Genomic DNA, 25,387 nt, shown 5'->3' with positions numbered 1-25,387 from the left:
ACCATTTCCTTCTGATAAGAGTGCAGAGAGGGAGGGTAATCTTGTCTCTTCTCTACTAGCATCCTGCGGCTCCCTTCGCTACGTCAGTTTTCTGTATAAAATTGGAAAAATCATTTAAGATATCTGTGTACTTCTAAATATCCAGATAGTTGTAGGCCGAGAAACAACATGTCAATCACATGAGATTTGTAATTTTTCTACTGGGTGTTGTCAGGCATGATAAACGCTCACCCTATGTGCACAGCTGAATACACTAGAACATTCATTCTGGGTGTCAGGACCATGCCTACAGAGGACGAGCAGATCCTGGGCACCAGCTCTTGCAGTGAGATCACTATTCTACATTCTCTCACCACTCTGCATGGACAGCCTGCCTCCCGTGCGATGCGATACCTGTCCACCATTCTGGCCGTCCATCACTGCCAGCATGGTCACCGAGGCTGTGTCAGTTGTGGAACTCGGGGACACATTCTGCTCCTCTGTTTTTTCTATAGCTTTTGCTCTTTGCATATGGGAGGGTAATTCTGGGGAACTGAAGGCACCTGCCTGACATCTGAATGAATCTGTGGATTGACATAGTGAATGTGAATATAGTGAATGTAGTCAATTGCAGAGTCAGATCATTGGAGAAACAATAAATGAATTTCCTTTCCTTCCCTTAAAAATTAATAAGCTGGGGCCCTGGGTGGCTCAGTTGTTAAGCGTCTGCCTTCGGCTCAGGTCATGATCCCAGGGTCCTGGGATGGAGCCCCGCATCGGGCTCCCTCCTCAGCAGGGAGCCTGCTTCTCCCTCTCCCACTCCCCCTGCTTGTGTTCCCTCTCTCACTGTGTCTCTCTCTGTCAAATAAATAAATAAAATCTTAAAAAAAATTAGTAAGCTATTGCCCCTTAGTAAAGAACCATAATTTCAATGGTAAATAGTCCAAAAAGACATAGCAACTTAATTTTGAGAGGAACTGAAACTTATCTGGAGAATTAATGAAGCAAACTCATTATGTTTTTGAATAAATTCTTCTGAAAATTCACATCAGTAAAGCCATCATTTCTGAGCATTTAAAACATAAAATCTGGAATGCTCTGTATCTGGAAAACATGCCCAGGAAAATGAATAAATCATGCTTGTTGGCAGCGCAGAGAAAAGAGTGTCATTATGCTAGTCTTCCACTTTTGGTTTAATAGGACTGCATTTTCCCAGGTATCATAGAAATTTCCTTCTACTGAGCTTGGTGTGTTGGGGGTAAGTGGCCAGCTTCCTGTGGGTCAGGAGTGTTTGGTCACACTCCTTTTTTTTCACCAGGACCAAACAGCGATTCTTCAGTTGTATTCTGTTGGCCCGTAGGTATTTGCTATATTAAAGGGGTCTATTCAGAAAAATGACCATTAGGGTGTATGTTTGTTTGTTTCATTCTGTTGCAGCTGTGGTTTGATGGCTACAGATTTTTACTCCCTAAAGTCTCACTAATTTGTGGTCTCAGGCAAGCCATTTACTTCCTCTTTACTGTTTCCTCACCCAAAGGATGGGTATTGTTTGTGGAAAAACTGCAACACTACCTATAATGTACATGACAGCCTTTGTCCATGGATGGGCAGCGTGCTAGTGTTCAATATTAGTATTTCCTGACTCATGCCCCATTCCCTCATATCAAATGTTTTTTTTACCCTCATGATACGTATTTCACCACACTTATCAGAATGCTTTTCAATCTTTAGCTGCTGGAAGGAGCAGAACTCACAGAATCACATTATTTCTCTGATAAAATTTCTGCCTCCTTAAGAAACTTTGGAATGACAGCCCTGAATTCCTTTACTGATTAGCTATGGACTCTAAGAACTCCTGAGAATCATCTCTAAGACTGCTTACTCTTCAGAAGAATTGGGGGCAGTGGAATCTTATGGGACTGTCAGGCAGGTTATTAGGACCGGTGCAGGTCGTCAGTGACCACAGTAATGATACTAGCAGCAGCATTAATGACTGTGAGGGCTGGCATCCAGTGAGCAATCATCAAATACCAAGTCCTGTGCTGGGTACTTTGAGGGATTGTCTCATTTAGTCATCAAGATAACTCTGCCAGATAGAGTTCCCAAAACAGAGTCTGTCCCATAGTAAGCCCTCAATGAACACTCCACATGGTTTTGCCTCTTTGGTATTCAAGGTTCTCTGTGCCCTGACACCCCTTTTTCCAGCTCAGCCAGGTTCCCATTACTGTAGCCATGAAAGCTTCTCTCTCCAAATCCTTCTCAAAGCTCAAGATCCTGTCCAGGTTTTGTCTTCTTTATGATGTGTCCTGATCTCTTCACTACACGCTGATCCTGCTCTTCTGTCTATTCCTCTAGTTCACGTTGTAATTTTGACTCAGTCAGTTGAAAAATTCCCTGGGGCATGGTCTGTATATTGAGTTTTTCAATCATCCTCAATGCCCAGTATATCGCTGTATATGGAGCAGACACTTAAAAATGTGTTGAAATAATGAAATGATAAAGACAGGGGAGGAAGCTTGACTATAACCAGAGAGAAGAGAGGGTGTGTGTGTATTGTCAGCATGGGGGACAATTGCAGGTAAGAGCTAAAAATAACTTTCCAGTAAAATGGGAAACATGTATGTATTTAAAGATATATGGTGATTACCCATCAAGATTATGGGTTTGTTATGCTGTCATAAAGCTAAAAAGGAGCTCCTGATTAAAGAAGCATCATTTAAATTTAAAATAAAGCACTCGGGCAATGAACCTCAACAGCAAGGGATGCTAATAATTCAAGAATGAGCTCTTCTACCTGCACAGTGTCTGAGCACAGCAGGCACATGGGAAGGACGGGGAGATGTGAGACTGCTGTGGCTCAAGGTCAGTGTTCCTCCCGCTGGTGCCTCATTTTTCTCCTGGCAAGTGCCAGGCTCTCCCAGAAACCCTGCCTGGTGACATTGGTTCCTGATAGCTCAGCAGATAACCTTGTGTGCATATGGCTGCCAATCCAGCAGACACCCCTCAGTTCTCTGTAAAGAGAACTCCAGTAGGAAGGTCTTGAGTTAACATATGATGAGAAGCATTTCTTACTCCCAGAGACACCCTCCGCCATGTAGCCAGGCGATGACCTTCCTTACAGCCGGCACCCTGGGTTCTCTGGTTGACCTCTCTTCCTGGCCTGCTCCTGGCATCCCGTCCAGTACACATTACCATCGTTTTCAGGTTTGTAACATTGACAAGTGTAGTGAGGACAACCCCACAGACTTTGCTCTTTTAGTGCCATATGCCCCTGTGGTATGTATGCTAAAAAGTGCAACCACTCGCTGCCAGCCCACTTCCAGCTTCTCCACACGAGCCAAAGCTTCCCACCCACATGGTGCCATTTTACTTGAAATATTTGCACATTTTTGTAAAGCAGGGTGGATGAAATGGAAAATCATTTCATATCTTATCATAGTAAGAAAGTGTACTTTTTTCTCCCCTCAGGGGACATTTGACTGAAAGGACTAGCTACTATCTCCTTTTGATTAAATGAACAATACCAGAGTGCTCAACAAGACTGTCTTTGAGGGTGAGGGTCTTACTATCACACTTTTTCACAGGATCCGGTCCAGTGTAGTACATAAAAGACTGTCAGTAAATATTTGTTGAACTCATAGTTTATTCACTAGTTTGAATTATACCTGTCAGTTCTCTCTTTCAGTGTGGTAGGTTTATAAGTATGTGTCTTCCAGAACCCTGGGAGAAGGCCTTGCCCTTCTGCCCCTTCCAGATCATGCCACCGAGGTCCGCCTTTGCCAACATTAGAAACATCACTTTAGAGTGCCTGGGTGGCTCAGTCGGTTAAGTGTCTGCCTTTGGCTTGGGTCTTGATCCCAGGACACTGGCATCGAGTCCTGCACTGGGCTCCCTGTTCAGCAGGGTGTCTGCTTCTTCCTCTGCCTACCCCCCCACCCCCCTGCCCCTGCTTGTGCATGCTCCTGCTCTCTCTCTCTTTCAAAAATAAATAAATAAAATCTTTAAAAAATAAATTAAAAAAAGAAAAAGAAACATCACTTTACTCATCTGAGTCTAACTTGCTTCACTAATATTAGGGAGAAGACATAAATCTCCTGGCTAAACTCAAGGAGTCGTTGTCTCGAGAATCAGATAAAAATACATGGAGGTCAAAGTACTGGTCTTTGTAAATTATACAGTGCTGGGGGGATTTAAGAATGCAGAGACTGGCATCCAGCACCCAGGTTTGAGTCAGCAATGCTGTTTATAGCCATATGACTTTGAGAAATGCACATAACTCCCGTGATTCTCAGTGGTGTCACCTGTAGGTATCAGTATCCCTACCATGTGATGCTGTGGTGAGGACTGAATGGGATAAATATGTGGGATGTATACAGAGTCTGACACAGGGAGTGTTAGAAATAAATGGTTAGTAAGATCATCATCATTAACATGAACCATCTCAAAACGAGAGTGATGCCCTGACATCGGGATGCTGGCAGATCCAAAGGTCTCCATGAAAGGAGGGTGCAGGTATGTCTCTAGGTCTCTGGTAAGTGTCTCTGGCCTTGGGGGATGGTGGCAGTGGTAGTCCCTACATGAATGGTCTGGCCAGAGCTTGTTTCTCTGGGAGCAAGAACCTTTGCTACGATTAGTATAGTTAAAATTAGTGTAATTTGTAGACATTTCTGTTATAGGAGCTCATCTCTCTTATTCTGAGATCTGATGACAGAATTTAAATTCTTTATAAGTTCAAGTCTTAAGCAATTTCATATTTATTTTTTAAAGTATTTTTGAAAAGCTAAGAGAAAATCATCATTTTATGATTAAAGATGCATATTATATACATATTTTTGCATCAAATTTTTATTTACATTCTAGTTAGTTAACATATAGTATAATATTTGTTTTAGGTATAGAATTTAGTGACTCATCACTTACATATAACACCCAGTGCTCATCACAAGTGCCCTCCTTAATGCCCATCCCCCATCTAGCCCATCTCCCCACCCACCTCCCTCCATCAACCCTCAGTTTGTTTTCTATAGTTAAGAGTCTCTTATGGTTTGCTTCCCTCTCTTTTTTTTCTTCCTCTATGCTCATCTGTTTTGTTTCTTAAATTCCACATATGAGGAAATCATATGGTATTTGTCTTCCTCTGATTGACTTACTTCGCTTAGCATAATTCTCTAGCTCCATCCACATTGTTGCAAATGGCAAGATTTCATTCTTGTTTATGGCTGAGTAATATTCCACTGTATATATAGACAACATCTTCTTTATCCATTCATCAGTCGGTGGACACTTGGGCTCTTTCCATAATTGTTGATAAAGGTGCATATTATATTTTATCATAACTCATATTTCATTCCATTCACATTCCTCTAGCATGTAAGGTCACAGGCGTCATTTTTACTATTATCTTTCATATTCAAGGGGAACAATGGCTCTAACTAAAAACTAGGTTCCTTTTTTTCTTCTTGTGGTGACTGATGGCCACATACATAAGGGAGGGAGAGGAGTTGAAGACCATGAAAAAAATTAGACATATTCTCTGGATTAGGGGCATTCCATTAACTATCTCAGGAATTCTATGAGATAAACATTATATTTCCCATTTTATAGTTGAGAAACTGAAGCTCCATTTTTAGTAACCTCTCCAAAATCTTACAGTGGGAGGGAAAAATAAGGACTAGAACCTAGGTCTACCCAATTGTGTGAGACAGGGGATGTCTGTCTAACTTCATAAAGTAAGAGGAGAGTATCAGGGTCACTAAATATGAGAGCAGAAGTCAAAGGTACTGCCCGCTACAATCTTTGTTAATATCAGGGATTCTTGGAGAGAAAGTTGACAGAATAGGAGGTTGGCTTATAAGATGTACTTTTCAAACACAAAACCATACCTTAAAGAAGACAACATTTGAACAGATAGCATTTCAGTCTTGCTCACTGGAAACATTTGCTCTGTCTCGGGAAGTGGACTTCCCTAGTTATCTGTGCCTTTATAATGCCTATGCTCTGAGCATTGGCCATATACATTTAATCACTATTTATTTATTTATTTATTTATTTATTTATTTATTTATTTATTTATTTATTTAGAGAGAAAGAGCATAAGCATTGGGGGGAGAGGCAGAGGGAGCAGACTCCCCACTGAGCAGGGAGCTCAGCATGGGACTCGATCCCAGGACCCTGAGATCATGACCTCAGTCGAAGGCAGATATTTAACTGACTGAGACACCCAGGCACCCCACATTTAATCACTTTCTAAAACTTATAGGCCTCTTAATAATATTTAAGTGAAAATTGTAAAGGTAAAACATAACCTATTTTAAAATAAACGTATTCTCCAGATTAAAGCACTCTTTAGATAGCAGAGCATAAAAATGGAAACCCAGATACTGACTCTGTGCCATTCTTTACCATGCGTTCATCCAAGCACAGACAAACCATTTTCTAGCAAGAAGAAAAGAGAGGAGGGGAAGATTTGGGGGGAGGGTGAGTGGGATGCTGAGAGTGAAGTGTGATCCTGTGTGTCACACATTTTGAGCCAGGTCAACTACTGCCTTTACCTCAGGTACAACAATTTGGTTTTATTATCTTTATGTGACAGGACCTGAAACTCAGAAAATCATACACTGAATCCAGACTCTGGATGATCTGACTTCATAGAAGTCCTGCCTCCCAGGAGAGCCAAGGCTGTTCTGTCACTACATGTTTTAAAAGAGATTTTTGTCCATAAATTTCTCATGTAGAAATTTATGTATTGAAAGACACGCTAGCAGGGATCAATAAAAAACATTGATATTGATTTTATAGCCAAAGCGGTAATTTTCCATAAGACAGTTCCTTATAAGTGACCTTTAATAACAGTCAAAGCCATAACATTAAGAAGGTACGTGGGGCATGACTGAGTTAATTACGATAAGGCCTACAAATCTGAGGTGTGTAGAAAGTAATTAACGTGGATTTCCCCTACATATTCAAAGGCATTTGGCCTCTGAAAACCTGCTGATACTGTTTGGAATGTTTCATGCCCTATAGATCCCTCAGAGAGCATTCTCGAAGTAAAACAATCTTCTTAATTCAGTTTTAGTTGAAAATGGAATTGTTCTCAACTTCATGTTATAATGGAAAGAATAATTTGGGCTTAAAGGCAATTTTTTTTTTTAAAGATTTTATTTATTTGACAGAGAGAGACCCACAGCGAGAGAGGGAACACAAGCGGGGGAGTGGGAGAGGGAGAAAGAAGCAGGCTTCCTGCGGAGCAGAGAGCCTGATGTGGGGCTCGATCCCAGGACCCTGAGATCATGACCTGAGCCGAAGGCAGACGCTTAACGACTGAGCCACCCAGGCGCCCCAAAGGCAATGTTTTTGACCTGTTTTGAAAATTACTGTCCCCTCAGTTGGAAGAGGAAACAACTTATGTGCTTTAAAAATCTCTCAAAATGAGAGTGAAGAAAAACTGAATTATTTCTCACCTACTGTGCTAGATTACATTTAGTGCTGTGATGTGTATAAGGAAGAACTCAGCCTGCTTTATTTACATAATGCATTTAAGATGAAAAACTAATGGCACACTGGCAAACAAAAATCAAACTTAGCTGTGTTTTAGCCATTGAAATTGAATGTATTTTAAAAATGAAAACCAGGGCGCCTGGGTGGCTCAGTTGGTTAAGCGACTGCCTTCGGCTCAGGTCATGATCCTGGAGTCCCTGGATCGAGTCCTGCATCAGGCTCCCTGCTCGGCAGGGAGTCTGCTTCTCCCTCTGACCCTCCCCCCTCTCATGTGCTCTCTCTCATTCTCTCTCTCTCAAATAAATAAATAAAATCTTTAAAAAAAATGAAAACCATTTCGATTTTTCAAAAAATGTAATTACAGTGATGGATTTCTCAAAATGACCCTGAGGAAAAGTTGAGTAAGCTTTATCTTTGTTTTACACAGGGAAAGGGAAGTAATAAAGTATGTAAAAAAAATGCTTAAAGGCAAGCAACTCCGATAGGATTAAAATGAATTGTCAGTCACAAAAGAAAGACCTGTATTATGTGTAAGTCTGTCAAAAAAATCTGTATGTATATTTATCTATTTATCTATGCTATTTTCTTCCCCTTTTTAAATTTAAATATATTTTGAACAAAGCACTAGAATAAAAGCTAAGTCAAGTCAGAGATTTTTGTCCATTTTTCCTACTACCTTTAATAACTAGAAGTCTTTTATATATTAGATGCTCAATAAATATGTAAAGAATAAGTGAATGAAAAACAAATTTAATAATTCAAAGGTTGTTACAAATACATTTACTTCATGGACTTGACATAAAGTTGAAGAGAAATGATCTTGTTTCTTGTCTTTTAGATACACAAAGATGAAGACAGCAACCAACATTTATATATTTAACCTGGCGTTGGCAGATGCTTTAGTTACTACAACCATGCCCTTCCAGAGCACGGTCTATCTGATGAATTCCTGGCCATTTGGGGATGTGCTGTGCAAGATAGTAATTTCTATTGACTACTATAACATGTTTACCAGCATATTTACCTTGACCATGATGAGTGTGGACCGATACATTGCTGTGTGCCACCCTGTCAAGGCTTTAGACTTTCGCACACCTATGAAGGCAAAGATCATCAACATCTGTATTTGGCTCTTATCATCATCTGTTGGCATATCTGCGATAGTCCTTGGAGGGACCAAAGTCAGGGAAGGTAAGGGCAGTCATGTTCATCTCATTTTTAACCACCCTACTTCTAATTATACAAACTTTTAATTTGCAAATGAGTAGGACACATATCTAGGGGAAAAACCAAAAGCTAGTGGAAATATAATGCCTAAATCCATGGATGAAAAACACAACAGTTTTGTGCTTTCCATATCTAAACATAGGATGGGATAAAGACATTACCCAAACACAGATGCCCAACCTATCTGCTATTCTGGAACTGCTTATCAGAATCTGGAGGGGTGAGGATGAAGCAGGGAACCATAGGCATGTAGATTTTTAGAATGCAATCCATTGTATGCTGGCAATTGTAAGATACACCTACTCTCTCCTCTTCTTTCTCCCTGAAAAAGGGCCCTAAATCATTAGAGACCTCTGCTGGCTCTTTACTCTTTTTCTTTAGGGGTTAGTCTCCATGTTACTATCATAACAACTTCATTTGGCTGTAGGACATTCAGAATTAGGTTCACAGATGGATGATAGTACACATGAGCAAAACTTAGATTTTGGACATACTAGTTCTTACCCAATGCAAACAGGATACTAGATGTTTTCCCAGTATTGCTACGCTAGTGGTTCTCACTCCAGGCTGCCTGTTGGAATCACCTGGGCACCTCAGAAAATACAGATGATCCTTGATTAATGTGGCGGGCACCGGCCCCATGCAGTCAAACATCCTTGTATGACCTTTGACTCCCCCAAACTTAACTACTAATAGTCTACTGTTGACCCAGAAGCCTTACTGATAACATAAACAATTGATTAACACATATTTTGTATGTTTTATGCTTATATGCTGTATTCTTACAACAAAGTAAGCTGGAGAAAAGAAAATGTTATGAAGAAAATCATAAGGTAGAGAAAATACATTTATAGTACTGCTCTGCAATGAAAAACAAATCTGCGTATAAGTGCACCTGTGCAGCTCAAACCCATGCTATGCTGTTCAAGGGTCACCTATATTGCTGCCTGGGTTCCCCCCTGGAGGCTCTGGTTTAATTGAACTGAGGCACAGTCTGTGTATCAAGATTTTTTTTTTTAATATTTTTTATTTATTCATCAGAGAGAAAGAGAGAGCACAAGCAGGGGGGAGGAGCAGAGGGAGAGGGAGAAGCAGGCTCCCCGCTGAGCAGGGAGCCCGATGCGGGGCTCTATCCCAGGACCCCGGGATCATGACCTGAACCGAAGGCAGATGCTTAACGACTGAGCCACCCAGGTGCCCCTCAAGATATTTTTATTTATTTTTGAAGGAGGGTGGGCATTGGGAGGGGGAGAGAGAAATCCAAGTGAACTCCATGTTGAGCGTGGAACCCAATGTGGGGCTCAACCCCAAGATCCTGGCTGAAACCAAGAGCCAGATGCCTAACCATCTGTGCCACCCAGGCACCCCTGGGTGTCAAGATTTTTAAGATGTCCCCAGGTCACTCTGAACTGCAGCCAGGGTGAGAGCTACTGTCGCAGCAGTTTTGCTTTACTAGTAAAAGTAAAACTATGAAAATATCTTTGGTCTTAGTAGAAATTCATTGGAAAGAGGGGAGCAGAACTCTGGACTTCATAAATGCTATTTATTGCCGTAGCAGTTCTCCAAAAGGTCTAGTTTGTTAGGGAGGCTCATGATACCTGTAAATACAGATAATTGAATATGTGTAGTAGGGACTGCCCGATCATAGAAAGGGCAGGTGCTAAAATCATAGCTTATCTGGCATAGTCCACATTTGTAATGAAACACAACCTTTTCCCTCTGAAACTATAAAATGAATTTCCAGCTTAGCTGTGGAAGGTGTTAAGCTGTAATACTTGGTAAATTTTAAGATATGCCAGAATTTATCAGAGAAGCATTTTAAAGTATGATTAATTACACACAGGATTTTGTTTCTTCATGCATACAACAAATGGAAATAAAGTTACAAGAAACTCTTCCGAGCTTAGGGTGTTGATACTTAATAACTGGATTCGAGAGGAAAGGCTGCATATACGCCATGAGGACTGGAAGAATGGGCCATGTAATAAAAGAAGATGGGGATTTTACCCAGGGCAATTGAAGAACTGATTTTGATATTTCATGACATACTTGCAGGCTTAGCTACTACACTCCTCTAATCAGTGTCAGAAAAATGACATCCTAGAAGCAATGGATTTCAATTCAGTTTTTGAAAGATGAAATGAAGATAAATGTAGGTTTTCCAGGAAGGAGTTGCTGTAGATGAATGTGTGCAGACACCATGAAGAAAGGATTCACTAGTGTCAGGAGATTAATTTGTGCAGCAAATAGGGGGGAAATGGGATAAAAAGTAGTCTTGTAGAGAGCTCCCTTCTTTCTTTGTTTCTTTTATTTTCTAAAGCAGATTTTGTTTATGTGTTGAAAGGTTGTCTCTGAACCATTTAGTACGCTCATTTTTGAGTGCTGGGTGACAAGTCAATACTCTTGGATGACCAAGGGGAATATTAGAGTATGCAGTACAGCATCGATAGCTATAGAACCTATGCGGCATGGTAGATCTACAGAACTTTTTTACTTGCGTAATGGTACCCTTTGACCTTTGCCTCCCATCCCTCCTGCCCCAAGCTCCTGGAAACTACAGTTCTACTCTCTGCTTCTATGAGATTCCATATATAAGGGAGATCATATAGTATTTGTCTTTCTGTGTCTGGCTTATTTCATTAAGCATAATGTTCACCAGGTCTCTCCATGTTGCCACAAATGGCATGATTTCTTTCTTTTTAAAAACTGAATAATATTCCATTGTGTGTGTATATATACACACCATATACCACATTTTCTTTATCCGTTCATCCATTGGTGGACATTTAGTTTTTTTCCCACATCTTGGCTATTGTAAATAATGCTGCAGTGAACATGGGGGTGCAGATATCTTTGAGATATTGATTTCATTTCCTTTGGATATATACCAAGAAGTGGAATTACTGGATTATATGATATTTCTATTTTTAACTTTTTGAGGAACCTCCATATTGCTCTCCATAGTGGCAGCACCGATTTGTGTTTCCATCAACAGAGCTTCCCTTTTCTCCACATCCTTGCCAACACTTATGTTTTTGTTTATTTTTGATAATAGTCACCCTAACAAGTATGAAGTGATAGCTCATTGTGGTTTTGATTGGCACTCCTCCAATGATTAGTGGTGTTGAGCACCTTTTTATAATCCTGTTGGTAGTTTGTATGTCTTCTTTGGAGAAATGTCTATTTAGGTTCTTTGCCCATTTTAAATCAGGTTATTTGCTTTCCTGCTATTGAGTTGTATGATTTCCTTATATATTTTAGATATTACCCCTTATCAGATACATGATTTGCAAATATTTTCTTCCATTCTGTAGGTTGCCTTTTCATGTTGTTGTTTCCTTTGCTGTGCTTTTTAGTTTGTTTTGGATTTTTGTTTTTGTTTTTGTTTTAGTTTGAATTAATTTGATGTAATCTCACTTTTTTTTAAAGATTTTATTTATTTATTTGAGATAGAATGAGAGAGAGCACATGAGAGGGGGGAGGGTCAGAGGGAGAAGCAGACTCCCTGCTGAGCAGGGAGCCCAATGCGGGACTCGATCCCGGGACTCCAGGATCATGACCTGAGCCGAAGGCAGTCGCTTAACCAACTGAGCCACCCAGGCACCCTAATCTCACTTTTTTATTTTTGTTTCTGTTGTTTGTGCTTTTGGTGTCATAGACAACAACAACAACAAAAAAATCATTGCCAAGACCAGTGTCAAGAAGTTTTTCCCTTATGTTATCTTCTAGAAGTTTTATGGCTTTATTTACATAAGTCTTTAATCCATTTTGAGTTGGTTTTTGTGTATGGTGTAAGATAAGGGTCCAATTTCATTCTTTTGTATGGGGATATCCCATTTTCCCAGCACCATTTATTCAAGAGCCTGTCCTTTCCCCACTTTCTATTTATGGCACCCTTATTGAAGATTACTTGACTGTATATGTGTGGGTTTATTTCTGGGCTTTCTATTCCATTCCATTGGAATATGTGTCTGTTTTTTTTATGCCAGCACCAGACTGTTTTGATTATTATAGCTTTGTAATATAATTTGAAATTGGGAAGTGTGATACCTCTAGTTTTGTTCTTGCTCAAGATTGCTTTGACTCTTCAGGGTCTTTTGTGGTTTCATATGAATTTGAGGATTGTTTTTTCTTTCTTTTTGTTTTGTTTTGTTTTGAGAGAGAGAGTGAGTGAGTGTGGGGTGGGGAGAGGCAGAGGGAGAGGGAGAGAGAATCTGAAGCAGGCTCCATGCTCAGTGCGGAGCCTGACATGGGGCTCAATCTCACAACCCTGAGATCATGACCTGAGCTAAAATCAAGAATTGTACACTTAACTGACTGAGTCACCCAGGTGCCTCTGAGGATTTTTTTCTATTACATTGAAAAGTGCCATAGGGTTTTGTTAGAGGTTGCACTGAATTTGTAGATTGTTTTGTGTAGTATAAACATTTTAACAATATTAATTCTTCTGATCCATGAACATAAGATATCTTTCTATTTATTTGTATCTTCTTAAATTTCTTTCATCAATGTTTTAGTTATCAGTATACAGATATTTTATATTTATTTACAGATTTATTTCTAAGTGTTTTATTCTTTTTGATGGTAAAACAAATGGTATTGTTTTATCTCTTTTTCAGATAGCTTATTGTTAGTGTATAGAAATGCAACTGATTTTTGTATGTTGATTTTGAATTCTGCAGCTTTGCGCAATTAGTTTTTTCTAATAGTGTTTTAATGGAGTCTTTAGGGTTTTCTATACATAAGATTGTGTCATCGCCAAACAATTTTATATCTTTCTTTCTGATTTGGATGCCTTTTATTTCTTTTATTGCCTAAGTGCTCTGGCTAGGACTTCCAGTAATATGTTGAATAAAAGTGGTGAGTGAGAGTGAGCATCTTTGCTTTGTTCCTGATCTTAGAGGAAAAGCTTTCAATCTTTCACCATTGAGTAGGATGCTAGCTGTGGACTTGTCATATATGGCCTTTATTATGTTGAGGTACATTCCTTCTATACTTAATAGTTGAGAGTTTTAATCATGAATAAATGTTGAATTTTGTTAAATATTTTTCTGCATCTATTGAGATGATCTTTTGACTTTTAATCTTTCATTCTATCACATTATTTGATTTGTGTATGTTGAGCCATACTTGCATCCCAGGGATAAATCCCACTTGATTATAATATATGATTCTTTTCATGTGCTGTTGAATTTGGTTTGCTAGTGTTTTATAGGACTTTTGCATCTCTGTTCATCAGGGATATTGTGGTATCCTTGTATCAGGGTAATGCTAGCCTTGTAAAATGAGTTTGGAAGTATACTTTCTTCTTCAACTTTTGCAAAAGTTTGAAATGGATGTTTAAATATCCTTTTTAAATGCTTGATAGAACTCACCAGTGAAACCACCTGGCACTTGGTTTTCCTTTGTTAGGAGGTTTTTGATGTAGTCTCAATCTATTTGTTACTGGTCTGTCAGATTTTCTATTTCTTTATGATTCAGTCTTGTAGGTTGTAAGTTTCTAGGAATTTATCCATTTCTTTTAGGTTATCCAATTTGTTGGCATGTAATTGTTTATAGTAGTCTCTTATGATCCTTTGTATTTCTGTGCTATCAGTTATTTTTTTATTTTTATTTTTTTTTAAAGATTTTATTTATTTATTCATGAGAGACAGAGAGAAACAGAGGGAGAAGCAGGCTCCCAAGGAGCGGGAAGCCCGATGCGGGACTTGATCCCAGGACCCTGGGATCATGACCTGAGTGGAAGGCAGACGCTTAATCATCTGAGCCACCCAGGCGCCCTGTGCTATCAGTTATTATGTCTTTTCTTTCATTTAGTCTTTTCTCTTTTTTTCCTGTCTAACTAAGGGTCTGACTTTGTTTACTTCAAAAAGCAACTGTTTTTTTCTACCATTTTTCTGGTCTCTATTTCATTTATTTCTCTTTTTTAAAATTTTATTTTATTATGTTATGTTAGTCACCATAGAGTACATCATTAGTTTTTTTTTCTCTTATGTGATTTTTGCTTTTATTTTAAAAATATAAGCACATTCTGGATTATTTGGATGATTATTTTATTACCTGAGTACTATCATGATATTTCTTTTTTTATTTTTAATTTTTTTAAATTTTTTAAATTTTATTATGTTATGTTAGTCACCATACAATACATCATTAGTTTTTGATGTGGTGATCCATGATCCATTGTTTTCATATAACACCCAGTGCTCCATGCAGTACTTGCCCTCCTTAAGACCCATCACTGGGCTAACCAATCCCCCCTCCCCACTCCCCTCTAAAACCCTGTTTGTTTCACAGAGTCCATAGTCTCCCATGGTTCATCTCTCCCTCCAATCCCCCCCCACCACCATTTTTCCCTTCCTTCTCCTAATGTCCTCCATGCTATTCCTTATGTTCCACAAATATGTGAAACCATATGATAATTGACTTTCTCTGCTTGACTTATTTCACTTAGCATAATCTCCTCCAGTCCCATCCATGTTGATGTAAAAATTGGGTATTCATCCTTTCTGATGGCTGAGTAATATTCCATTGTATATATGGACCACATCGTCTTTATCCATTCATCTGTTGAAGGGCATCTTGGCTCTTTCCACAGCTTGGCTATTGCAGACATGCAGCTATGAACATTGGGGTGCATATGGCCCTTCTTTTCACTACATCTGTGTCTTTGGGGTAAATACCCAGAAGTGTAATTGCTGGGTCATAGGGTAGCTCTATTTTTAACTTTTTGAGGGATCTCCACACTGTTTTCCAAAGTGGCTGTACCAACTTACATTCCCACCAACAGTGTAAGAGGATTCCCCTTTCTCCACAACCTCTCCAACATTTGTTGTTTCTTTCCCTGTCCATTTTTGCCATTCTAACTGGTGCAATCTATACCTTCAATGCCATCCCGATCAAAATTCCAATGACATTTTTCAAAGTGCTGGAACAATCCCAAAATTTGTATGGAATCAGAAAAGACCCCGAATCACCAAGGAAATGTTGAAAAAGAAAAACAAAGCTGGGGGCATCACGTTGCCTGATTTCAAGCTATATTACAAAGCTGTGATCACCAAGACAGCATGGTACTGGCACAAAAACAGACATATAGAACAATGGAACATAATAGAGAACCCAGATATGGACCCTCAACTCTCTGGTCAAATAATCTTTGACAAAGTAGGAAAAAACATGCAATGGAAAAAAGACAGTCTCTTCAATAAATGGTGCTGGGAAAATTGGACAGCCACATGCAGAAGAATGAAACTTGACCATTCTCTAACACCATTCACAAAGATAAACTCAAAGTGGGTGAAAGACCTCAACGTGAGACAGGAATCCATCAAAATCCTAGAGGAGAACATAGGCAGTAACCTCTTGGACATTGCCCACAGCAACTTCTTTCAAGATACATCTCCAAAAGCTAGTGAAACAAAAGCAAAAATGAACTTTTGGGACTTCATCAAGATAAACAGCTTCTGCACAGCAAAGGAAACAGTCAACAAAACAAAGAGGCAACCCACAGAATGGCAGAAGATATTTGCAAATGACACTACAGATAAAGGGCTGGTATCCAAGATCTATAAAGAACTTCTCAAACTCAACACCCAAAAAACAAATAATCAAGTCAAAAAGTGGGCAGAAGAGATGAAAAGACACTTCTCTGAAGAAGACATACAAATGGCTAACGGACACATGAAAAAATGTTCATCATCATTAGCCATCAGGGAAATTCAAATCAAAACTGCATCATTAGTTTTTGATGTAGTGTTCCATGATTCATTGTGTTTGTATAACACCCATTCTCCATGCAATACGTGCCCTCCTAATACCCATCATTGGGCCAACCCATCTCCCCACCCCTCACCCCTCTAATACCCTCAGTTTGTTTCTCAGAGTCCATAGTCTCTTATGGCTCATCTCCCCCTCCGATTCCCCCCCTTTATTTTTCCCTTCCTTCTCCTAATGTCCTCCATGTTATTCCTTATGTTCCACAAATAAGTGAAACCATATGATAATTGACTTTCTCTGCTTGACTTATTTCACTTAGCATAATCTCCACCAGTCCCATCCATGTTGATATAAAAGTTGGGTATTCATCCTTTCTGGTGGCTGAGTAATATTCCATTGTATATATATGGACCACATCTTCTTTAACCATTCGTCTATTAAAGGGCATCTCGGCTCTATTTCATTTATTTCTGCTCTGTTCTTTATTTCCTTCCTTCTACTAACTTTGGGGTTTGTTTGTTCTTCTTTTTCTAGTTCCTTAATCTGTAAAGTTAGGTTATTTATTTGAGAGCTTTCTTTTTTCTTAATGTAGGTGGTTATCACTATAAACTTCCCTCCAATAACAGCTTTTGCTACATCCCATAATTTTGGTATATTTTATTTCTATTTTTATTCATCTCAAGCATTTTTAAATTTTCCTTTCATTTCTTCTTTGACCAACTGGTTGTTCAGGAGTATATTATTTAATTTCTACAGATTTGTGAATTTTCCAATTTTCCTCCTGTTTAATGCCTATTTTTATGTGGTAAGAAAAGATACTTGACATGATTTCGATCTTCTTAAATGTGTTAAGTCTTGTCTTGTGGCATAACATATGTTCTATACTGGAGAATATTTCATGTGCAATTGAGAATAATGTGCATTCTGTTTCTCTTTAATGAAATGTTTTGTATATATCTGTGAAGTCCATTTTTTTTAAAGATTTTATTTATTTATTTGACAGAGAGAGAGATAGTGAGAGCAGGAACACAAGCAGGGGGAGTGGGAGAGGGAGAAGCAGGCTTCCCGCCAAGCAGGGAGCCCAATGTGGGACTCGATCCCAGGACCCTGGGATCATGACCTGAGCCGAAGGCAGATGCTTAATGACTGAGCCACACAGGCGCCCTCTGTGAAGTCCATTTTATTTTTTTAAAGATTTTATTTATTTATTTATTTATTTATTTATTTATTTATTTATTTAGGTAGGGAGGAGCAGAAAGGGAAGGAGAGGGAGGATAAAAGACTCTCAAACAGACTCCACACTGAGTGCAGAGACTCACACAGGCCTCAATTTCATGACCCTTGTGATCATGACCTGAGCCAAACCAAGAGTCAGATGCTTAATCTACTGAGCCACTCAGGCGCCATCCCCCCCCCCCATTTAATTTATAGTGTTGCTCAAGTCTGCTGTTTCCTAATTGATTTTATATCTGGATGATTTATCCATTGTTGAAAGTGGGATATAGACGTGCCCTATTATTGCTATTTCTGTCTCCCTTCAGTTCTGTTAATATACGCTTTATATATTTAGCTGTTCCAATGTTGGGTGCATATATATACTTAAAATTGTTACATCCTTTAGATGACTTGGTCCTTTTATCATTATATAATGACTTTGTTTGTCTCTTATGACAGTTTCTAAGTTGAAGCCAGTTTTGTCTGATGTAAGGACAGCTACTTCTGCTCTCTTTTGGTTTCCATTTGCAAGGAATATCTTTTTCTATCCTTCACTTTCAACCTATGTGTGTCATTAAAGTTAAAGATGCATTCTTTTTCCTGAAAAAGAACATTTAATAAAAATGGTGCATGTGGACTTGAATTTCCTTGATGATTGCCTCAGTACTCTCCTTTCTATTTGTTGGTATAAGCTTAGCTTCACTGATATTTCTGGAGGATATTTCTAACCCTATCACTGAATGTTTTCCAAAGTCTTGTAAAAGTAGCTGTAGTTGATTATTTCACCCATTCAGCAAATATTTATTGAGCTCTTACAACATGCAAGACAATTTGTTCAAGAGGAAGCTGATTAAACATCAGCTCTTATGTTGCCTTACTTATCTCAGCAGATTGCTCTTCCATAATAACTACTGTAATCAGTCCCCATTTTCAAGGGTTTCCATGTGGTATTCATTTATTCACTTATTTAACAATTTGTACTCCTTAAACACCTTATGTTCTTATTTAACGGTTTGTATTCCTTAAGCATCTTATGTTCTTGCCACCCTATGTGGCAGGGATTATATATTGAATAAAGCAGGCTGGTTATCCACCCTAAGGTAGTTTGCATTCTGGATGGAGAGAAAAATGCCAAGAAAGGTAACATTATTACAGAAGAGCTTCTGTCTAGCTTCTGTCATTATATAATGATTAAAAAATAAGTTGAGTATAATATATAGAGAGAATATAAGTTGCAAGGGAGAGAACTATTTAAATGGATCAGCCTCTGTATAAATGTCTATAGTGTGACATTTAAGCTGAGGCCAACCTCAAGAAAGAGACAATGTTGGAATACACAAAAGCTAAGCATGGAAAGGACAAAACAAAACTAAACGTGTTCCCTACCTTCAAGGAGACTAGATTCAATAGACAAATCAAATCCAGACTAGTATATTTTTAAAATTCAGATTTTTCGCAATGTGCACCTGTCAGAAGTTAATACTTTTTTCAATGATTAATGTTGATGATTTAAAAAAATGATTTTAACTGTTAATATTCCCATAAACACTAAAAGCACAGGGGCACCTGGGTGGTTCCGCCATTAAGCATCTGCCTTCGGCTCAGGTCATGATCCCAGGGTCCTGGGATCGAGCCCCACATCGGGGGGCTTCTCCCTCTCCCACTCCCCCTGCTTGTGTTCCCTCTCTCACTGTGTCTCTCTCTATCAAATGAATAAATAAAATCTTTAAAAAAACAAAACAAAACAAAAACAAAAACAAAAAACCCACTAAAAGCACAAATTTAAAAAGATGCTTGTTTCTAATACTCTTCATAGTAATAGCACTTTAAACAATGATTTTTTTTAGAGAATCAAAAATTCTTGGGGCACCTGGGTGGCTCAGTTGTTTAAGCGACTGCCTTCGGCTCAGGTCATGATCCTGGAGTCCCGGGGTCGAGTCCCGCATCGGGCTCCCTGCTCGGCGGGGAGTCTGCTTCTCCCTCTGACTCTCCCCCTCTCATGCTCTCTCTCTATCACTATCTCTCTCAATAAATAAATAAAAATCTTTAAAAAAAATTCTGAGTTATTCTGGAAGTTTGCATTTACTAATGAAAGTTTTGATCCGGTATCTAGTTGATAAAAGATAGGTTTCTAAGATAGTCATCTTTATTAATTGGGCAAAATGATTATATTCTTTGTATTGTAAGTATGTCTAATTGAAATTCTAAGATGGTACATTTTGTTTTTACTAAGAGATATTTGATTAAGATCACATAAAAATATTTTAGAAAATATAAATAGAGCTGTTTCACTACAAAATACTCGTCCTATTTTTGAAGCAGATTTTCCCAATATCAGAAGAAAATATCATAATAAAAATTATGCTCTTATTATTGCTCATGATTACTTTATTGGTAAGGAAAGATCAGATTAGGACAAAGAGTTTTGCCTGCTCTGAGCTCAATGACCTCTCAGAGGGAAGAGGAAAAAATGCGGACTGGTTGATGTTTGGGGAGGAAAGGAGCCCCCAAGGAAAGTATCAAAAAAGTGCTTATATTGGGTCTCTGTTCTTTCTGGTCTCTGCTCTTTCCACTATGAAGGTCACTCCAAAGAGAATACTATCCAGCAAAGAGAAGCAGGGCAAATATATAATTTTCCAAGTAATCAAATAAAATATTTATTTTATCTGTTACATAGTCAGTGTTGGTAAAAATGAAAAATGTGTCTCACTTATGAATTTCCTTGATGATGGTGCTAATAAGGATGATTTTCTTCCTCCTTTTTCTACCTTCCCTTGTTCTGTTTTTTTTTTTTTTTCTTTTCTTCCTCCTTCTCTTCCTTCTCCAAAAGTTTACTCATGTTTCAACAACACCCTTAATCAATTGATTCTATTAAGTAAGTCACAACTCCAGGGTCATATTTAAACACACTTTGTATAAATTTTTACTGACCCACCTAATGCTTTCTTGTAAATCACTTGATGTTTTCAGACAAGTTGGCTTTTGCTAGATTTGGAATATTTAGTCATTTATTACAAATAGATACTAGCTTTTATTGTCAGAGCCTTAGGTCTGGGAGAATTGTTAATGAATGGAAATGCAAGTAAGGGCTTATGCTATATTACCAATTTAGCTCTTCTAAAAGTCATCCACATTAAACTGGTTTCCACAACTACATAATTCATATTGCTAGCTAGTAATATGTATTTCATAGAATTGCGTATGTTACCAATAAATGGTGACTTTCTGGCTTCATTGATCTAAGCACAGATAGGATGGTTAATATACATAGAAGTCATTCCTAATTTGGTGATCTACTTCAGGTAATATCATCTCACCATAATTGGACCTTTGTACCCAAAAAACTCACTTTTAGAATACTGCAGCCACAGTAATAAGAAAATATTTTCTTTTTGTGCTTTTGTTTGTTTTGTTCACCTTGTCCAGACGTGGATGTCATAGAGTGCTCCTTGCAGTTCCCAGATGATGATTACTCCTGGTGGGACCTCTTCATGAAGATCTGTGTCTTCGTCTTTGCCTTTGTGATCCCTGTCCTCATCATCATCATCTGCTACACTCTGATGATCCTGCGCTTGAAGAGTGTCCGACTCCTTTCTGGCTCCCGAGAGAAAGATCGCAACCTCCGTCGGATCACCAGGCTGGTCCTGGTAGTGGTGGCAGTCTTTATCATCTGTTGGACCCCCATTCACATTTTCATCCTTGTGGAGGCTCTGGGGAATGCCTCTCACAGCACAGCTGCCCTTTCCAGCTATTACTTCTGCATTGCTTTGGGTTACACCAACAGCAGCCTGAACCCCATTCTCTACGCCTTTCTTGATGAAAACTTCAAGCGGTGTTTCAGAGACTTCTGCTTTCCAATTAAGATGAGGATGGAGCGACAGAGTACTAGTAGGGTCAGAAATACAGTTCAGGATCCTGCTTATGGGAGGGATGTTGATGGGATAAATAAACCAGTATGACTAGTCATGGAGATGTCTTCTTATAGTTCTTCGGGAAGAGAAGAGTTTAATGATCTCGGATTAACTCAGATTAGTACTGAAGTCTGAGATGGAAGGTAGAATTTTTAACAAACTTCTAGAAATCTCATGGTCTGAAATTGTAAGATGCAGGCTGCGTTAGCCACCCAGGTCAGTGGAAGCCTCGAGGCTGTAGGGATGGAGTATAAAAGATTCAAGTAAGCAAATACAGCCCCTTTATAAGGCAGGGAAGCAAGGCTGACTCCCAGTTCCTTTGATGAACAAAGAAATAAGCCTTTTTCTTCTGGTTACCTAGATTTAGTCCAGGACCCATCTGCTGTGGCCTTTCCATGCAATGTGGTTCCAAAATCTCTGTTTAAAAAAAAGGACAAGGAAAAATTCTTGGTTTCAGAGGATAGTAGGTGTCCAATCCAGATGCTTTACATTGACAGCAACAATCTGAATAAAAACAAGAACCATTTCCAGGGCATGTGCCCAGCTCACTTTATGCTACATGGATACACATTTCCTGTGGCCGTATAGTGACGATTCTGACTTAAGTATGGCTTGGACCCACACCTGAGGTATCTGATGTTCATGTATAATAGGAAATTATCTTGATATTTATGAAGTTACTTAAACATGCCAAAGGTGATTTCCAACATAATTTAATTTCTTAAAAGACACAGTTTGTTTCACAGCATGCTATTCAGATAAATAATTTCATGATAAATCATGTCCTGATGTCAGAAATATAAAGTGGTTTAAATATCACTGAAAGTATATATATTTCATCTGTAAATAATAGTATACGTGTAAATAAGGACCGGGCTTGCCTTCCAGTCAGGCACTTTCCCGAGGACACACTAACAATATTGCCTGAGTTATTGACGGTTGATGCGGAGACATTTTGTGGCAACATGAATTTCTTTCTGGGAATCAGTCAGACGCAGTCTCTTTCAGACCCCTGAGCACCATTTAGGCCTTCAGTGGTGCTCTTAAATCATGTGTTAAACAACCACAAAATATTCACTCATTCCCAGGTTATTGACTTGGCAGAATCTAATTTATATGCAGCATCTCTTCATGAACATATAGCTGTTACCAAATTTTCTATCTGTGGAGGGAGGGCGTTTTGCTCATGTTAATCTTGGGCTAGGATTTTGTGGCTTTTGGCAGGAAGTAGAAATGTTCCTAATTGTGGGCTGAACAAGGACATTATGTCACCCGTGGTGCTTGGACATACCTTGCGCTGTGTTCTGTGAAGAGCATACTAGCTGAGGATCATGCCACGAGTAGCACATTTAGGATAATTTTGCTAAAACTTCCAGATGATATATTAATTCCCTCATCTTTCCTCTGAAACTTATGATTTCAGAGGTAATGGCTTTTTCTGTAATTTGCCTGGCAGAAGAAAGGGATAATTTAGAAATAACCCCTGTCTCTTCTCTTCTTTAAGCCTATATGTTATCAAGGCAGCACCCCCTGGAATTTAATGGGAAAATCAAATTTATAGACCTACATGCTCATAGACATCATTACATCTCTAATTTCTGTTCACTGTGTACTTTCTGTCTTGTGTATATACTCGTTCCTTTTGGAAACAAACCTTGCATTGAAAGCTTTATATGTGGCTTCAGAATTTTACTATGATGATGTTTGTCTACATTCCAGATTTTCATGGCATCTAACATGACTTAAGGCAGAAAGGCAAAGTTCTTCTGAATGAACCCAAAGTGCTCTTTTGAGCATTTCTAAAATTTCAGTGATTTTCTTTGGTGTCCTTGTATTCTTATAACTAAATGTAAATAGGAATAGCTTAAATATTGGTTGGCATTCATCCCTTGGTTAAAAATCTTGGCTACCATATAGAAGGGATATTTATACAGAGAGTAACTTCAGGAACAAGCCCTACTGATGTGAGAAATATACAAATCTCTTTATGGAACAGTAAGACCCAGGAGATTTTCTTGAAGGATTCTTATGCAGTGCACAAATATACAATTACGGAATAAAATTATAGTAATTATAGTAATGGGTTCTCTTTCACTTAGCACCCCATGTACCCTTATGGCATCTGTTGCCATTATTGGAGTCTGAACTTTAGCCAGATTATCCTGCATGTCTTTTTATCTAAGTTTGCAGCCCATGGAGAGAGAGAAATAGCTGAGTGCCCATGAGAGATATTCTAAGTTCTCTATTATTGTGGACACCAATTTCCCCAAACTGGAGGAAGAGGGAGTGGCTTTGTCATTTTAGGGCACTGCTTTTAGGAATGAAAAAGTGAGTCATATATGTTAGAGAAAATACCACTTACACAAAAGTATTCATTTGTCAAAAGTATGTATGTGTACACACGTGTGCATGCATGTGCGAGTAAGTGAGTGTGTGTCTGTGTGTGCATGTGTGTGTGCTCATGCGGGCATGCACATGTGAAAGTGTGAATATATGTCTTTCTGTGTGTGAATTGTGGGTGTGCATGCCTGCGTGTGTGTGTGTGAATATATGTGTGTGATTGTTTATGTATGCACGTGTGAGTATACATGTTTGTGCATGTTAGTTTGCATGAGTATATGTGTGTGCATGCATGTGTGAGTAAATGTGTTTACATGTGTGTGATTGTGTGTGCACATGCATACATGTGTGTATGAGATGATGTATGTTTGTGTCCCATGTCTTGATATTCCTGCTCTCTCATCACAGCAAGGAGGGCACACAGTTTGCTGTGTCTCTTTGAGACCAGAACTGTGTGTATTGAACCTCAAGATCAACTCTACATATATTCCATCCTCCCACCCTGGTGACTTCTGGAAGATAAGATCTAGTGAGGGATCATAAAAAGATACAGAGAAATGAAACAGCCATGCAGGAGGCAGCAATGAGGGTGAAAACCCATAATTCTAACTGGGAAGAGACTGGCATTAGTGTCTCAGAAATACTCTTAAGAATCTAAAATCATCCCCTATGCAAAGAGCTTAAGTCAAAACTCAAAGCATAATGCTACAAAAGAAACACAGTTTAGAAAGTTAGTTTTGAAAAAATCAAGGAATATTTACATAAATCTTAAGAAAGTGGTTCCATTCTATGATGTATTACTGAGAAATACAAGTTCTTAAATCTGTAGAACCATTATTGGACAATTTATAGATGTTTTGTCTAGTATTGGGATGTAATAAGATGAATAACTAGAGTAAGAGGAATACATTTTATTGGTATTCCTTATTGGCTGGCTTTAAATTAGACCTTTTTAAGGAAAAAACTATGACAAGCCTGTAGGTCCATCCAATGAGATTTATTTTCTAAATAAGAACTGTTTGGAAGATTCAGGATAAATATGAAAATCCCATCCCAAAAGGACATAAACCTGTTTGCCCTGAGGCAGTTTTCTTCTCTGAAACAAAAGTATACTCATATATTCTTTATTGTATATACTTATATCTTGTACTTTTGGAAGGTGATAATTATGCATTGTATATAAGATTGTCTGTCTTGCAATAAAATAAAAATTGCACCTGCTCAAAACACAGCAGTCAATTACTGTGGTAAATCATTTATTATTTAATGGCTTTGATGATGCTGTACTTCAGTAAGAACAATGTTACCTGTTTCTCAAAACTAAAAACAGTCTCTTTGATTTTTTTTTAAGATTTTTATTTATTTATTTGAGACAGAATGAGAGAGAGAGAGCACATGAGAGGGGGGAGGGTCAGAGGGAGAAGCAGGCTCCCTGCCGAGCAGGGAGCCCGATGCGGGACTCGATTCAGGGACTCCAGGATCATGACCTGAGCCGAAAGCAG

The 25,387-nt window shown here is 38.6% G+C and overlaps 1 protein-coding gene across 1 annotated transcript in view; it reads left to right on the top strand.

The window, feature by feature from the left end:
* Nucleotides 1-25,116, top strand: part of OPRK1 (opioid receptor kappa 1) — a 33,530-nt gene extending 8,414 nt beyond the window's left edge. Inside the window, exons 3-4 of the mRNA XM_035011150.1 lie at nt 8,315-8,667; nt 21,061-25,116. Of these exons, the coding sequence (XP_034867041.1) occupies nt 8,315-8,667; nt 21,061-21,593 (886 nt within the window). The 3' untranslated portion in view covers nt 21,594-25,116. The remainder of the gene's footprint in view (nt 1-8,314; nt 8,668-21,060) is intronic.
* The last annotated feature ends 271 nt before the right edge of the window (nt 25,117-25,387 follow it).

The sequence above is a fragment of the Mirounga leonina genome, unplaced genomic scaffold (genome assembly GCF_011800145.1).
Source record: "Mirounga leonina isolate KUSES-001 unplaced genomic scaffold, KU_Mleo_1.0 Mir_165, whole genome shotgun sequence".
Classification (NCBI taxonomy): Eukaryota; Metazoa; Chordata; class Mammalia; order Carnivora; family Phocidae; genus Mirounga; species Mirounga leonina.
Note: the sequence above shows the minus strand (reverse complement) of the source record. Positions and strands in the feature narration are given on the sequence as shown.